At 36.5% G+C, this 18,650-nt stretch overlaps 1 protein-coding gene across 2 annotated transcripts in view; it reads right to left on the bottom strand.

Moving 5' to 3' along the window:
• The window catches only part of SNX25 (sorting nexin 25), a 77,156-nt gene that overhangs the window by 21,915 nt on the left and 36,591 nt on the right, over positions 1–18,650 (bottom strand). For both annotated transcript variants that reach the window (XM_072406139.1, XM_072406140.1), the window contains exons 3-6: positions 15,117–15,333; positions 10,793–10,965; positions 8,913–9,099; positions 4,305–4,375 (exon numbers count right to left, since the gene is read on the bottom strand). In XM_072406139.1, the coding sequence (XP_072262240.1) occupies positions 4,305–4,375; positions 8,913–9,099; positions 10,793–10,965; positions 15,117–15,333 (648 nt within the window). The remainder of the gene's footprint in view (positions 1–4,304; positions 4,376–8,912; positions 9,100–10,792; positions 10,966–15,116; positions 15,334–18,650) is intronic.

Genomic DNA, 18,650 nt, shown 5'->3' with positions numbered 1-18,650 from the left:
CTCTTGGGATATGTGACACAAATATCCCAGGGGGCTGCAGGTTTCCCCTTCGGTCTTTACCAAAATGGAAGTGAAGACTGAAGGGGAGAGGTACTCTCTCCAAATTGTAAAAAAAAAACATTTTTCCATTACATAACAGAGAAAGTCACTCTTTAATATAATGTTAAAAATGTGGCTTTAATAGCATCATGCATGTGATATCAGATAGGGACAAGACAGACAGTGACCCCCTCTTATCACTGCCCATATTCTATATAAAAACAGTTTGTGACGTTTATCCGCAGTGTGTAATGTCATCGGCAGCGCAGTGTGATCGCTATGTTGAGTGTAAAAGCTGCTTGTCATATTCTGCAGCCTAACAACTCGCTGTGTTCAAACCTTCAGATCTCCTAAACCGTTGGTTGTATTAATGTGAAATTTTTAAGGTACACGTGGAGGCATAGGAAACTGAAGGTGCAAGTGGGGGACACTTGTGGCTAAACATTTCTAAAATATAATTAGTATGGCATTATAAGAACATAAATCTCTACCTAGCAAAATGTGCTGCCTGCTCTGTTACACATATCTGTCTGCATCTTACCTCAAACCCCAATTTCTCAAGAAGTAAGAGGTGCAGGGAAACAAAAATATATGAGGAAGTGGGAGACACGTGTGGCGATCACCTTTTATCACCATGGCTTTATTACAACATTAAAAAATAACTGTCCATCAAAATGCACTTCCTTGTTACACACGACTGTAACCTTCCTGTACCTCAACCTCAATAAAATTTAGTGGGCAGAATTCATTTTTTAATGATGCCATAGTGATGAAGTTTTAAGGGATGTTAGCCACAGACGTTCCTCACTTGTACCTATATTTTTGGTTTCTTACACCTCCCCATTCCCCAATTGGAGCTCGGAATGTTAGACAAGTGGACAGGAATGTGTAACAGGGCAGGGAAGACCATTTTGATGGGCAGAGTGTTTTATGTTCCAATGATGCTGTAGTAATGAGATTGTAGGGGGAGAATGTGCCGACCACTGGTACTTATATTTTCGATTTTGTACCCCCCACCCCCACCCACAGAAAAGCAGACAGTAGTTTCATAGTTATAGATTTGTGACAGGTAGATATATATTTAGCAGCCCGCCCCAATGCTCCTTGCTATGTTGGTAGCCCCCATGGTCCCCAATTTGCACTTTCAATTTAGGACTCCATGTTGCACTTTCCTCTGAAACAGCAACCCCAGTTCAATTTTCATAACTTTTTACATTTGTGACCCCCATACCTTGAACTTCTTTAAAGCTGGGGGGATGTAACTGTAATAACTAGTATCTATGAGGGTCCCCTGCACACCCTGAAAATATCAGGTCATGGTGACATACGGTACATATTAGGAGATATGGAGGTTTGTACACACATAGCTGTGAGGATGCAGAATTCACACACAGAGCTAGAGGTGGATACATTTCACAGGCAGTAATCCAAGCTTGTGTTGATGAGATGGGGGCGGGGCTGCCTGTGTCTCCTTCACATGAAGGCTGAACTGTGTGTGGAGCTTGTTTCTCTTCCCCCCAAAAAAGCCGATAAAAATAAATACATTGAATAGGATGTCATATTCCACTAAACAGGCTTCCTGTTTGACCCTCATGCTCTGTATGACCTCAGGTAAAGTTAGTGAAGTTCCAAGCCCATAGCAAGATTAAAGGACTCTGAAATGCTGAATATAACTACTATGGCTGTAAAAAAGGATATATTAACTATTTAAGTAATAATGGAAAACTGAGACAAATATATGCATAAAAGCAGCACTGTTCCATTTTGGATACATAACTGCAAATAGCTGGATATTAGCAATGTTCCTAAAAGAAAAGCTTCCCTTATAATGTTATTGTCATGTTTGCCCTTTATTAGTAATTATACAAATCTGTGCCTGAAGCAGCCTAATAAAAATACACCATTTGTGCTTTCATTCAGCAGCACCATTTATTCATTCCAACCACATCATCAAAATATTCACAGAAAAACAAATATACAGAATGTGGCAGCGGTTTCTCCCAAGGCTAAACTCCATTAAACTAGACTTCTGACGCTCACGTGAAGCTCTGATTGGTACTCAACAGTGCTATCCCTCCACCAAGGACCCTCATCCTCAGGTTTCATGCAATGGGAAGTTACCTTTCAATTGACTTTTTATATGTGCAGGTTTAAATTAATCATTATTTTCAAGAACATTTGGAAAGCAAACAAGAACATTTATTATAATTAAATGCATGCTAGGACAAAACTAAATAAACATGCAATATATGCATATTTCCCCATGTTGAATAAATTTAAAGAACCTGCTAGTACATTATTATATCTAATAAACACAGCAGAAGTCCACTTGGCTTTCAATGTCTTGTTGTGGAGCTGACAACACAGAAATCACACAGAAATCACAAAGAATGGTGTCAGCCCTGCTGATTTATTGTTATGTTGTTGTTTAGCAGCCCAAGGTGGAAAAAGAGAGCACCTATTAGACATCTGAACATAACACATGTAAAGTAAAATTGACAGCTCTGAATTTCTAATTTACACTTATACAAAAATAGATAATGGGAAAATGAAAATCTGCAAGGCAAGAGGGAGGAAAAAATTACAGAAGGAATGGTCAGAAATATATATATATATTATAAAAGGCACATGCAGTGTTCAAACATATCAAAATGCATTTATTCAAAAAACTATTCTATGTTTAAATGTCTAAACCATTTCCTTAGTTTTCATATTTCATTTTCACTGACTGTGTGTATAGCAGACATTTAAACAGCACAGAATTTATTAGAGCCCAAGTCATTTATTTTCATTCAGGACCCTATTGTTATTTCACCACTCAGAATACCACCGCCCCCCCCCCAAAAAAAAATGTTAAAAAAAAACAAAAACATATGTTCAAAAAATTAAATATCAAGTTCCTAATATATAGGTTCTCTATTTTAATACAAGCAAGTAGAGATTCAGGACAAGCGTTTCCATTTTTTGGACAGTTACCAGTTAGTAGCCATAATAGTGCCAGCAATCTGTTATGTGCAAACACAATGTCCCCACAGGGAACAAAGTTTCACAGGAAGATAATCAAAATGAAATCTAGGTAAGAAATAAGTCACACTGCTATCCCTACTGATATATACAATTGTTTTTTTCAGACTCTGTTCTGAATAAGAAACAATCACCTTTTTGTGAAGCATAAAGCTGAAGATATAACAGAAAGCTGTGAGCAATATTTCTATAATAAGGATACTAATGAGGAGTGTGATATCAGTGGTCTAACAGAGCTTGTGTTATCTATGTCTGCATAATACAACGGCATAACAGACCAAAATTCAACTATATAAATTTGCCATTCCCCAGATTTTAAATCATGTCTAGTAGATTGCAGATAATGAATTCTGCAATCCTGATATTAATAAGACCAAAGAAACATTGTATTAAACCCAGACAACAGCCATAAGTGATCCAACTGATCAGACCAAAATCTTTTTTTGGAAATGGACTCAACAAAGCAAACAAAGTATTTGCCAAACCTAAAAAGACCCTGTACTCTAAAAGCAGGAAATCTGTATTAAAGAATATCTGAACAACAAAACATAAATGTAGGATATTGCAGTTTACCAGTGTTCCATGGATTTGCTTTCACCTGATAATTTTGTGTATAACACACTTCCATTTCTAGGGGCCTATACTCACTGGCACTGTATGTATGGAGAGAGACATGGCGGTTACCGAGGCTACACATAATGTGGGCTACACACACCTTGCTATCTTCATCTCCATTATATGGGGATGGAAGTGTAAGAGCTATAGAAGAGAGGAAAGGTTTTAGAAATTATATCTTTGAATGGTCCTTGAAAACTGGGCATAGGGGGAACCCTGGAGAAAACAAAAGAATGTGCCTGTGTGCCAACACTTTATATTGGCTGTCCAGCAGTGGGCTCCTCTATGGATTCAGAATGCAAAGGGACTGTATGGGAAATTGCCAGTTCTGTTAATCTAGATCACCCGTCCTACAACTGTACTTGCGCTGCACCTAGATGGCAGATTTAGGGATTGACTGCTCAAATAATCCTTTAATGAGATAGATATATAGTAAATGTTCACTATTACTGTGAATACACACATTATACAGTAACTAAAACCCAGATGAAAAAAATACAAGCACCTTCGTAGAAACGCCAAGGCTTTTAAACAAGCAGTTCAGGCATTTTAATTATTAATACGCAATTCCTGGTCATGGCCTTCATGTACTTAAAACTTGAATTCCTGTCAGAACACCTACTAACCTTTCTGCTTCTTTATCTGTGGAAAGCTTCCAATCGTAGTTGCTTGAATAATTTCCACAACAATTTGATACCTAAGATAAAAAAAACAAACACATTATTGCTTAAAAAAAAAAAAAACAAAAAAAACAAATAACTATAGAAAATGCCAAAATGATTCTTGCCAAATAGTTTACCCTTTGTACCTGTGTACAGTCTAAATGGCCACCGAGGTGCTGCAAAAGGCAGGTGGAGTAAGGCAAGGTCCAGCACTCCTGAGTACAGAGCAGTTCAGTAGGCAGTAGACACATGACACCCAATGAGAAAAATCATAAATATGCTTCTATATGATCTTTTTACATTCATTCTGAATGTTTTTTCACATTAAAAAAAATTAGATAGCATATGCATTGTAAACAAACATGTTACTATCATATAGATTCAATTTCTGATCAAATATTTTGCACTTTATCTGGTAAACATATGTCACAAGGCGTAAGGTCTAATCACATTAATAAAATAGAACTACATGCCTCATTAACACCTACTGCTGGATTTAAATTTCTGAAACGAAAATGCACATAAAAACAACAAAATATTATGTTTCTTGAATCTATAAAGGAATGAGAAATGAATCGATTCCAGAAATAGAATTTGATATAAACTTATAGCAATCTGTATCATTTATTTTAAAAAGCCAATAAAAAATTTATAACACAACCACATAAAGAGACTAATCTATTTTATACAAGTGTAATACTAAAATACACCTAATACTTGTATTTAGATCTATGTATAAGTAGTATGAGGATAAAGATTTAATTTAATGTTAAATTATTGTGTCATTTCTTTTATATATACAGAAGGTGAAAATAGTTTTTTTTTTTTTTTCTATTTCCATTTAAAAAAGTTCAAACCACCATGAATCTGAACACAACTCTATAAAGTGGCATACTGAAGTTTCATAGAACGCAATATAAGATGTCATGGTATTTAAATGCCATACTTCATGGTGACACATTTGTTATCCAAGAACCAGTTTGCATACATTCCAGCAGAGACCAGTAAACCCTTGATGTCTGAAAACAGCTAGTAAGATCTGGCCTGGTGTCTTCAGAAATGATGCACATAGCTGGTGCACTTTTGTTTAAACGAAGACCAGCAAAGTATATCAGACTAGCTCAGTAGTTAAAGCTTCAGTAATGTCAAATTTGTGCTTGTGCTAGCCATGTACTTGACTTCAATCAATCTGATGCACAATTTTATTTTTTTTTTTTTTTAGCAGGAAAAAAAAAAAAAAAAAAAAAAAAAAAAAAAAAGACAGTGAAGTATGATAACATGTAATGTAATGCAATAACATGCTACTGGTGTAGGTTACACACTGTAATCATATATGAGTAGTAGACTTGATACATGCTGCAAAGATAGCAAAAACTTGCAAGCCACTAAGACCTGAAGTCTGTTGCATCATTTATCACTTACTTTGGTGAGAAAATCTGAATTACTGAAAGTGTTTTCTCATATGCATCTCTGCCTTAGTCACTGGGGAAATTTTGCACCCCTTGACTTATTTGTCTAATCTATACTGAAAATTAATTTTAATAGTTGATGTGGGTTCAGCTCTTCACAACTAGTAGAAGAGAAAAAAAACAATGAGCTATGAAAGCAGTAAAAAAAAAAAGACGGACAGATAATACTTGTGTCTGATGTAGTTTGGATAACAAAATTAAAGTTAAACAAATTAATGCTGATATATATTTATCACTCAGTAATCTTTAGTACAACAGCAACCATATTGGGTGAGAGAGGAGCAGCACTGGAGGCTAATTGGGTGGTCTGTATCCATATCTACAGGGAAGAAACATGCTTACAGAAAGAGGGAATAGAGAGATGGCTTCAGCAATATTTTGTGTTTTTGTACACTTAAGTAGGGGACCTAGCATCTCAGGTCACCAGGCTTGCTGTGCAAATTTCAGGACAAACCAGACAGGCAAGTCTACACCCCCCTGCCCCCCCACTCTCCCTCCACATTTGGCTGCCATGACCCTGTTGCTGGTTTATTGGTTGTCCTTCCTTTCACAAAAGGACTAACCGCTACATACTGGTGAACATCCAAAAAGAGTTTGGTTTAAAGATGCTTTCACTCAGCCTTTTACCCTCATCAAAGTCTCTACTTTTCATTTTTTTCTGTTTTAAAGGACAGAGTGTTGACCTTCAGCCCTTTATCACATCCCTTGCTAGATATCATCCTTTTGAGAATTTTGGCAGATCATTGTACCAGTTTCTATTATCAGTTGAACAATTTGTCAAGTATGTGTTAACAAGGATAACTATGATAGCAACTACAATGCTCACAGATGTAATGAAGATAAATAAAGCAGCAATTTAGATAACATATGAAGGGTAATTGTATAATTGAACAGTCATATAATGAGAAAAACAACTATTTTATGCGCATTTACTGAAGAGCAGCTGTCATTTTTGCACTGGCAGGACATATAACCGTGTGCTTTCTCACAGATAATGCTCAACTCATGCTTTAGATGGAGACTAATGAGAGATAATTTCGGCTGTCGGTAACACTCAGCAGCCCTGGCATTGGCACAGATAGTTATTTTTACATCAAATGAACAATAGGTCACCAGGCAACAAAATCATATTCTGCTCCAGAACATCAACACATTATCAACTACAAATAGATGTTTGAGTACTCATTGTTTTATTAAATATAGCTGAAAAACAGGCAAGAAAAGCATGTCACTATACTTCAACACCATGTAACCCTTAAGGAAGACCTGTGTGTAGAATACAAAAAATAGGAAATAAAATAAGCACTAAGATGGGAAGAAAATGGTAAAATTACCTGGATATGTTTAAATAATGTTCACCTCCCTACTTTGTTCCTCACAGGAAAGGCAATTTCGGGCACTGGCACTTGACAATCTCTCTGCCCTAGGACTAGCAGTGAGGTACATTCCCACTGCGTATATTAGTTCGCTTGGACTTCTCAAGGTCTTGATTTGACGCAAGTGGATAAAGCTTCCTTGTGGGATAAACAACTATATGTATATATCTGCATGCAAACAGATCCATTGCCAGATCGATCTGCATTACCCTTATGCTTATATAAGAACCTACTAGTTTGTGCAGGCTGAGTCCCCAGGAACTGGGTCTTTATCTACTTCTAGAAATAAGCCATTTTGAAAATTTAACCTTGTTTTTGTGTGATGTTCCCTTAGGAAAGCAAAAAAACCTCAGTATTCAAAGTGAATATACCTCTGATCAGACAAAGTGAATATACCTCTTATCAGACCTTACCCTAGTTTCTGTATTAGATCAGAGCACCCTATATACAACTTTTTATGTTCACTGAAATATTTTTAACTAGTTGTTTGAAATAAAATTAATGTTGATGTACCACACAAATTCCTACTTTGTTGGGTCCCACTCTATGACCCAATTTTTTCTATTTACTACAATTCCCCATACTGAGTTACAGCTATAAAAAGATGCATGTAAAGAAAAATGTCAAGCTCCTAGTAACTCAATAAAAACCCTTGGAGGCAGATGCTTAAAGTTTGTGTACACCTAATACAGTTATTCCTAAATCTGACTGTATACCACAAAGGGACCCCAAGTAGAGGAACATTAGAAAAAAACCTGCTGCATCAACACAGACATGCATTCATTTTCATGTAACGCACTACAATTTGACTTTACAGTTTAGGTAACATCAATATGTATTAACCCAAGTTTTTCTAAACGTGGAGTACATAATGACTGTCAATGAAAACTCCTCAATATTTTGATAAAACAAAGTATGGGCATCTATGTGTAAATTATTGCTCAAACTTCAGAAACTCAGACTACTGACATTGATTTCTCGTTCAATCAGATCTATCCTTTAATCCTGTTGTATTGCATTACATACAAGAAACAGATATTATGATGGGCCAACAGACAGCAGGCTTATTCCAGTTCATCTCTTTATCTCAAGAGAACAGAAAGCCTGTGCATGCATTGTTAAAAATGAAATGCCTGACAATTACCATTTATTTTTGATCCTTTTTACCCTGTTAACTATACAAATAAAAGCATTTTGTTATACCTGTTCTATAAGGACACACACATACCTGATGGTCTTGTCACAAAATCTATGCAGTTTTAATTTGTTGCACTCTTTACCTGGGCCAAACTCATTTGTCTGGTCATTATTAGTCTTTTTAGTGCTGCCCAGTTTGCTTTTGCGGACTACAGAAACCCACCAGCATGTTATGAAAAGTTGGTATTGTTCTCTATTCTGACCACACTTCCTGTAAAAAGTTGACCTAACTGCTCCTCTACAGATGGAGTATGGCAAGTAAGCCTTGTAGCCAACTGGCAGGGACACCTCCGCTGTACTTCCAGGGCTGCAGGTTTCATTCACTAAAACAGCATATGGTTGGTATGCTCCCTTCTCTCTTTGACTAATCAGTGGCAATTCACAGAACACTGCTGAGTTGTTGGAGTTGTCTTTTAAATTTAAATGGCATGAGGCCAACTAGCTTAAAACCCAAAATAACAGCAGCCTAACCCAGTTAAATACTGAAAGTACAGCACATTTAGAGTTAACCATATCATAAATCCAAGTACCTTAACTGTTTGAGAAATTCAATGTCAGAACTGCTTGTGATCAGCTTGATGAACTCCTCATAAGATGGGGAATATGTATAGGCCTTCTTGTGACGCTCATTCACCTGTTCTCTGTACTCCAGCTGGCTGAGCAGCATCTGATTAATGTAATCCGGATCACTCAGCAGTTCCACTAAGGGCTTCAGTACTAAGGAAACAAAACCAGGACACAAGGTCACTAAAGACACGAACCTAAATATGCATTGTACTATATTCATGTGCTTTTATGAACCTGGATGAACTATGTAACTAAATAAAAAGTGGTTGTAAACGTGTACATACTCATGATGATTTTTAACTCTGGCAACATTATTAATGTACAGCACTGCGTAATATGAGGGCGCTATATAAATCATGTTTAATAATATTATTAATTATTACTGATCAACTATGTGGACTTTTACCTTTCTAATCTTGTAAGGTTTTTAAATTGTGGTAAAAGGTGAAGTGCAGTAATCAAAATAATATCTTTTGATAGGAGAAAAAGTATGCAATCTGGTTACTGCAGAAGGTGGTATTGCGATAATCCTTGATGTTCTTTGTAGCCTTAAAATGGACCTTTCACCGAAAGATTGTGAGCTGCCATTCTGACACATTTTAAAAAATCCTGCTTACCTAGTTGGTGTTCTGATCCACAGCATTTTATACCTTCTAAATCACTGATCCAGAATGAGTATACAGGTCTCACGGTGTTCAGCTAATTGCTACACAACTTGTCACACAGTTATCTGCATGAATGTTTCATGTGTGTGACACCCAATGATCAGATTTCCTTCCACTTAGCATTGTTTACAGTTTATCAATGGCAGTTTACATAATCTCTCTGTGGAAGGTCCCGATTAATAAACATGCTTCAGTGGGAAGTTTACCACCTAACTTACAAACGCTATAAAATGGTATTCATAAAAAACTAGGAACAGCTTCTAAAAGTAAAAAAGGCACCATATAAGGCACCATATTAGATTTAAAGTGCCAATAAGAAGTCCTGCCTGTAAACTTTCTGTTTCAGGATGACAGTACTAAGCCCCTGCCTTGCAACTAGTAGCAGATTTGCCATGTGCCCTCCTAGGCCCGCAGTTGGGCTGCCTGTCAAAATCTAGGGGACAAGCATTCCAACAGCCTGAAAAGAGCTTGAAGACCATGCCAACAATGATGTTAAAGGCACTGAGTTGGAACTGTTAGGTAAGGGCAGGTCAACTTGTCAGGTCAGAGGGTGACAAGTGTCTGTGCACAGAGTAAAACTCATACTAAAATCTTTATAACAGAGAAAGCAGATATTTCATATTTTAATCTTCTTTCTAAACAGAATTTCATTGTTTCCAGTAGTACAAGTGCTCTTGAAGAACTATTATGCAGTTTCCAGTTATATCAACAGATTTAATGGAACAAATTTCCAAACATTTCTCTGTGTGTTGTAACAGCTCCTTAAAAGCTTCTGCACTAAATGTTCCAAATATGCATGGATCAAAGCCTAAAACCCTTTATCGGTTACAAAACAAAAATAATTTAGGGGTCTATATGTTTATAATAGCATTGAGGGATATATACAGTGTATTATTACCTATTAGCAACTTATTAATTGCACAGCACATTGTTTTTAAGAAAATTGTGTACTTAAAAGCATTACTTCTTCAGAAGTTGATTTATGAAGTGACTTAGGACTAGAATATAAAAGCTTGTTCATGAGTTTTAAAAGGGCTGACCCTGCAACTTTATACAGCCACACAAACCACAGTGTTCCTGACAAACAGTTTGTGGTTCCGAATTTATACTCCAGCAAAAGCTGAACAGGCACACATTTCCTGTGCCATACCAGTGACTGCAAAGGGACTATTACACACCTTTAGTTGCAAGTATTTCAGAAAGTACTATGCGCAAGCTGCGAGACTGGGCATCCCGAGCAGGCACTAAACAGAGGACTAGCACCTGGGCACACGTCTGTAAGAACCTCAGCTCCTCTTCTGTGGTTTTTAAGCAGGGATGAAGAGCAAAGGGTCTTGGCTGTTCATCCTGTCTGAAAGAAAAAGAAGAAAAGACAAAGAGCAAACAAAGAAACTGAAGTTAAATGAAAAACACAAACACACTGCAAAAATATTTACTAAGTTATTAAATATAAAATTTATAATAAAAATTTACATATAAAACTAAGGCGACTAGATTTTTTTTTTTAAATGCTTGGGTGGATAAAAAGACAAACTTTAAAGTCAACTCTATGCACATATAAAAAAAAGAATGCCATTCAATGCAGCTGCATTCCAGGATAACAATTTCAAACTTTTTCTTCAGCGTGAACAATTTATTTGCCCTTTCTTTACTGTCCAGTCAGCTTGATGCAAGCAGGTGGGTGACACCATTATATTAACCCTAGAAGATAGGTGAAGTTCTGATGTTGTCCTCCTAGCAGTGCTATCTGATAAAGTATATGACTCTCAAAAATGGTTGTAAAGAAAAACAAATCCTGTGACAAACAAAGCATATCGCATTGTAGCGGCAGTTAGAGTTAGTGGAACCCCATCAGAATACTTTCCCATATCAAATCATACTCGGCAGGGCTGCCCCCTCTGCCCACCTATTTGTATTCTGACGTTAGAACCTTTGCTATGAGCTATAAGGGCTAACTTTGACGTCACAGGACTATTTTTAGGGAAGAGAAAGTACAAAATTGCAGCGTTTGCAGACGATCTGCTGTTTGTACTCTCTAAGGAGGACTTGATTGAGAGGAGTTACTCATTTAAATGGGCCATGGGAGGTCTTCGATATCTTGGAGTCTTCCTTGCTGGAGACCTATGGGAAATTTTTGATTTGAATTTCTCCCCTCTTTTTCAATGGGTAACATCAGATTTAATGAAATTGAGGCTATTGACTATATCTCGGTTTGGATGAATACAAGTACTTGTCATGAATACATGAATGTCTTGTCAAGGTTTCTGTTTCTTTGTCAGACTTTGCCAATTTGGATACCCAAGTCCTTTTTTAACAAAATAAATACAGCAATGTTTCGATATATATAGGGCAATTAAAAGCCCAGACTTAACCACAACCTACTATTCCAGCCCAAGACACAACTGGAGGTTTGGGGGTCCCTAATATGTATAAATACTATATGGCCTCCCACCTAGTGAGGGCGGTAGACTGGGCTAGGAACAGCCTCACTAAGCAGTGGGTGGAGATGGAGCGGTTGGCCGGAGGTCAAAGTGTGTATCTGCGCCCTGGTTGGAAAGTAGTTTAACTGGTAAGCTTAGACAACATCCATTGATATGGCCCACCCTGAGGGTGTGTTCTAAAACATTCCCCCTCCACCATATAGCACCATCCCCTTCTCCACTTTATCTGGTGATGGATAATCCGGCATTAGAGCTGCATATAGTGGATCCATTTTTCATCCACCTTAAAGAACTGGGCTACTATAGGGCAGTGAACTTTTTTCAGGGTGACTTATAGCTGCAGATATCGGACTTGGCGTGTCTGGGAGAAAGGAAGCCCATTAGTCTCTGGAGGGCAAGACAAACGGCTCATTTCTTACACTGTCTACCACAGAGCAATGGGTTTGCCAGACCGCTTACTCCATTTGAGGCATTGTACTTGGGAGCAGGTGCAGACAGACATGTTCTCTTATTTCTGTATGCTATGCTAAATTCCCCACCTAACGATAATCCTTCATATTTGCTGATGTGGGAGAGAGCTAAAGCTACAAATAACCCACCATACCTCACTCAGCTGTAGGTTTCAAGAACTTATAATAATAATAAAACTTTTGGCTAGATGGTACTTGAACAGATTTTACCCATCAGTCGCTGTCCACTGATGGAGATGTGAGGTGGAAGGTACATTATTACATATTTTTTGGTCATGCCCGATTTTGCAGCCTTTTTGGAGTAAGTTCAAAGACATTGTACGGAAATTTACTAATCGCTGTTTACCTGATGAGCCCTCATTTTTCCTGCTCCAACAAAGTTCCTTTTCTCTTAGATTCCACAAATCTTCAGTATTGAATCACATGCTAAATGTAGCAAAACTAAGTATTCCAATAAATTGGAGATCAACAACTTGCCCCACAATAGCACAATGGTTTAAAATTATCAATGAGATTATGCTTATGGAGGATCTGACAGCTAGCCTTCATGATAGTTCTGAGGAATTTGAAAGGGTCTGGTTCTATTGGAAGGAGTTCCTAAACTTCCAAGACTTTACAATATGTATAACTCCTGGTTCCTGATGTGCTATGCTTTATGTACCCCTCTTGTACACTAACTCTGTGTTATACCTGACAGCTTAATACATATGATTGCACCACTTTCTTCCTTTTCGTACAACTCCTCTTAGAAGTTTGATTTTATACTGTTAATTACTCTGTTTGATGTATGGACCCTTGCTGTACCATATTGTTCTGTAATTATTTTATCTAGAACACTGTTACATATAGCATTATAATTCACATTTATTTAGCTGCTTGCTTGAAGTTAATCTATAGCATATCTAGGAAATGGCTCATGCAGAAATCCTAACTTCCCCAATAAACTGTGCTACAGAGCTCAGTGAATAGCCCACTGGTCTCTTGCATTGAAAGCAATGTTGTTGGCTTAACCCTAAAGAGCCTGCTCATGTCCTGTGCAAGGGAAAAGAAACGGTGGGTAGTCCTGCGGGGGCATTCCTAAATCAAGAGAAATTGTGACACCAGCAGACTGACCCTGCAAGAAGTTTTCAACCTTGGTGATGACTCTGAGTGTAAAAGTACCATATAGTTATAGTACTAGTGTTAGATTCTTTTCTTTATTTAAGGTTCTCGCCAAAAGCAATAAGGGTATAGGTTGAGAGAGAATAAATAAACCTGGTAAAATGTTTTGATTTCACTTAACATTAAGCAGAAACCAAGCTTGCTTACAGGGTCTGTGCTTCGCAAATGAAAAGCTGAGTGCAGATGATGCTCATCACACATCAGTGGTCTGTTCTGCCTGAATGAATGCCAGCTAATACATAAATGTTATCTGACATAGAAATCATTGACCCTATGGTGTGCACACTGGACAGTTTTTTACCCATTATTTGTACATGATGCACATCACCAGTGATCCTATTTTTAAGCTAACACAATGAAGACATTTTTTTTTTTTGTAACTGATCAATTTGGCATAGGAATGTAACACTAGTAACTAATGTATTATTATTATTATTATTATTATTATTAATAAATGAGATTTAAATAGTGCCAACATATTGTCAACAATAGTAAACATTGTGTCTAAAGCGAGGTCATTAAAGAAAATGGCAGCCTTAGTTGTACACCAGAAAAAAAAAAAAAAAAAAACATCATACATTAAACTCTATCTTTTAGCCTTAATGGCAAAAGCTATATGGCTAAAGACTAAGACTAATGGTGTATAGTCTAGGAACATGAATCAATAGAACCATGAGGGAAACAATCAGTCTAATGTGAAAAAGTCTCCAGGAAATGCAATCAATAATGACCTTTAAAATCATGAAGTAAGCACTATATTAAAAATGAAGTTATCTGTCTTTAGTAAATAAGGGCCATAAGTGCCATCCAATACAGAGATCCTAAATTGCCTATTTAAAACTGACTTCTAGGTTTATGGCAATTTTATCATTAGAAAAGTGCTATTTGCTAAATGTTTTTTTTAAATACCTGAACACCATTAATCTTTTAACCTCAATTTAGCAAATAATATGTAATAAATTACAATGTTATGGATTTTTAAAGGGTAACTACTTTTGCATGGTGTAAGCAGTACAATGAGGTGCCTGGCCCAATAATATGCAGTAAATATATATTGAAAAGAATGCTTGAAAGTACAACTATTCTTTATGTCTTGTTGGTAAATGTGGGGACAAAAATAGGGGTAAGCAGATATAAAAGATATATAAAAAGACTCACAATAATGCAGCTCTGTGTTCATTTGTAAATCACTAAAGAGCTATCCATTACTGACTCAAACATTGATGCAGGGGGGTTACACAAATTATTTTTGTAAACACTTTTATTATTTAAAAAGCCATCAAACTAGTTTACTTGTTTTTGACTTTTTAAACATCCAGACCCATAGTCAGCCAGTTACCAATCTGTTGGTTTCCCTTGGTGGCCTAGTGTCTTAAGATCTTTGTAAGGTCCATGTATTATTACAGACAGATGCTCACTCCAGTTCATACCTAGTGTTTGCAGCCTTCAGGTCACAGAAATGTGTAAGCAGATTCTTCACAACATCATTACAGACCACCTTGACAACATCAATGTGAGCAAGCCGACAGCGAAGTTGTCTTGCCAATTCCCAAAAGTCATCCAGAAGCAGATGGTAAAGCTGGCCATCGCCCTTGCTTAGATCTCCATACCATGACATAATGTAGTCCCGATAGCTATAGTCGAATACTGTAAAAGAAAAATAGATATGTAAACATTGTACATTTGATGATGATCTAAACAGATTATACCAAAGACGACCATTGGAAGCACATAGCTGTAATACAATATAAATGAATATGCTTAAGCTAAATTTGGCCTGGTTTCTCTGCATATTAACCATAAACACTTTACAGATCTTGAAGACCAACTCCTTTGAAGTATAATGTGATAAGCTCATACACCGCACACTGCCAGGTAAAAAGAAACAATGTGGAATCTGATTATTTCTTAACACAACTTCAGATTGTGAACAGCTTGTTTGCCATTTTACCTTGAAGTGGACCTATCACTGAAAGAATATATAAGCTGCCATAGCTGAACTAATTTTATGTAAAGCTGATCTTTTTGGTTGTAGGAGTTCCAGTAACACACCTAAAACAAGCATGAAGATAACTGACAATTAGCTGAGCTGTAAACTCATTCTGGGTCTGTGATCCAGAAGGTAATAAAGGCAGAGAATGAAAACACCAACCAGGCAATCTGTTTTTTTTTTAGTACCAGGTTAAAAAGAGAAGGGTAAATATTCTCAGTGAAATGTCTGCTTTAAAATTATCCAAACGGCTTTTTGAAGTTTAAGGGCCAATAGATGAAGAACCAACACATATCTGTTAAAAAAGATTATGGAGACAGCCATCACTAAACTCGCCTTTGAGAATAAAAGTTTGCTGTTTTTAATACCAAGACTTTGCTTAAATTCTACTCAAGCTTTCGAATAAAAAAAGATATAAAGATAATGATCTCAAAGGCTCAAAATTCCAGTCTCTGTGACTATAAATCTCTCAATAAGCACATGGATTGCAATAAAAACTTAACATATGATTAAATCCCTTTCCATTATTCATCCAATAAAATAAAATTAATATAAACCTATTTGTAGAAGAGAATAGAACAAATTCTGAGTAATGACACCGATTTAGGCTTTACGTATGTCAGAGGCAGCAAATAACCCTTAGTGGGTGCATTTGGAAATACCTCTCCTACATTATTAGACTGATAGGGGAAAAAAAAGGGGTTCCCAGTTAAAAGGATGACTGACAAGAAGGATGGACAGGTTCAGTACAGCTGTGCCTGGAAAACCAAAGCCATGACCTTGTAGACTGAGTGCCATATCTATATTTCAGTCTAACTGAAGTGTGCATCTACAATATCCACTGTATATAATTATCCCTGTAATTAAATGAGTAAAGTCATTAAAAGATCCCTGTTGACAGGGAACTATGTATACAGCGCAACATCTATAATGGCAAAAGCTACAAAAACATGCAGAATTGAAAATTACTGCTGACTAGATCCAGATTTTTACAATATAATTATGGTATTTCCATGTTTCACTTGTTTACCATTGCATAGGTAAAGCTGACTTGGGAATCATTCATTTATAGGTTTACGAACAGTAATGCTTCCATTTCAGTAACTTTTACATTTTCCTAATCAATGACAGAAAAACCCCTTGAACACATTAACTTTCAACTGAATACTATATTCTGAACAGCATGATCAAAGAAATTGTATTTCATCCTTCCTTATTGACTGGCATGGCCTTCACAAGTCAATTTCAGTTTATATTGTTGTCAACAAAAGAACAATTTCACAGTGTTCCTTTGTAGCACTACACTAATGTTTAGGACTAAGATTACAAGATTTACAGAAACATTTACTATGTCCAGAAAATGCTGACCTACAATCTCCATAGAAAAGGGGATGATTGTAAAAGATGTACCTAAAAATGGAGGATGGTGAGATTCCAGGCCTGGATGAGTTAGACAATAGACAAAATTAGATAACATAAAATTTAGTGTTCTTTAGCTTTTTCATTAAAGTTGAACTCCTGACAAGTAGCTAACCAATAAGAAATACATATGTGGCAGCTTTTTTTACTTGTATTGTTTCACACAGCAAAGTAGTAATGCAGAAAACCTAATTTATATTTGCTGCAGTTCAGTAACATTTGTAGCTTTCCTCCCCATGCTGTGACTAGACAGTGAATTGAGCAGTAACACAGTGATAGCACCATCTCCCTTTCATTCGACTTTCTCTGTCTATTAGCATGTGAACTAACTGGATCTTTGTTCTGCTTCTCCCTCTTTCAGGATTCGGGTGCCTATACAGTTTTTAATTAAAAAAAAAAATACATTTAGGGCTCTTTCTATTAGTCTGCTGTGGTAATGCACACATGTCTGTATTTGTTTTATTGCAATGAACAGCAACACACAACGTGTTGGTATGCCAAATCATCCTGAAAAATTCACAAAGACCCTGACATCTTTTTTTTTTTTGGTTTCTAACAGCCCAGAAACACAATTTGCTTGTTAACATTGGAGGGCTGGCCAAGATCTGCTCTCATGGGAAAAAAAGGGTTATTAGAGCTTTTGTCGTGAACTCTAAAAATCAAATTTCTTCACAATGATCCTAGATACAGAAATGAAAAGTACAAGCATTCAACTGAATATTTCATTTTAATGTAATCAGCAAAGACATTATAACTAGGACACTAGGTCATGTCATTTTATCTGCTTTTGGTGCCAAAAAAATGTACACCAAAACTGTAAATAATTTGTAACTGTCAGAACCTATTCACACTTAAAGCAGACCTATCATCATATTTTTACCATTATGTAATGTTAGAGTAAGTAGAATGGATAAATATTTTGTATATATATATATATATATATATATATAAAAATATATATATATAAAACTTTTTTGACAAGGTTCACTTCCCTTCGGTCTTTACTGCTATGGCGGTAGAAACTAAAGCTGCCTGAAAAAAGGCATGTGTCATCAGGGGCTTTCCTCAAATGAGCATGGAGATCAGTGGTCGTTTCTTTTCACATTTGGAGAAAGACACTTCACTTGTGAACAGTGCAAGATTAGGAGAGATCATGAAGAAACGTCATTGTTGTGGGTTGTGGTGCCCTTCAGGGTATTATACCTCATTTACTAAACTCCCATTCTATTCAGAATAAATAGCACCAGGTAGGTGTGTTGTGAAAATACACATGTACAAGTGTGAATGAGCCCTTCTGATAAAATTAAGCATGCTAATGTCAATAAAAGAAAATAAGGCTACCTACAAAGCAAAAAGCCGAACTAGGACTGGTTAATAAAATTATGGAGGAGCAAAGTACACAGAACAGCAGGAAGTAGTCTTTAGTCAGGAAAATATATTGTTACTTTGTGCCATGTCATTCACTGAAAAATGAAAAAGGCCACATAGGTGCTTTCTTTGCTACAACTCTTCATATTCTAGTTAACTTTCAAAAAGGTGACATAATGGCATATCA

This window comes from Pyxicephalus adspersus, chromosome 3 (assembly GCF_032062135.1).
Source record: "Pyxicephalus adspersus chromosome 3, UCB_Pads_2.0, whole genome shotgun sequence".
Lineage (NCBI taxonomy): Eukaryota > Metazoa > Chordata > Amphibia > Anura > Pyxicephalidae > Pyxicephalus > Pyxicephalus adspersus.
Note: the sequence above shows the minus strand (reverse complement) of the source record. Positions and strands in the feature narration are given on the sequence as shown.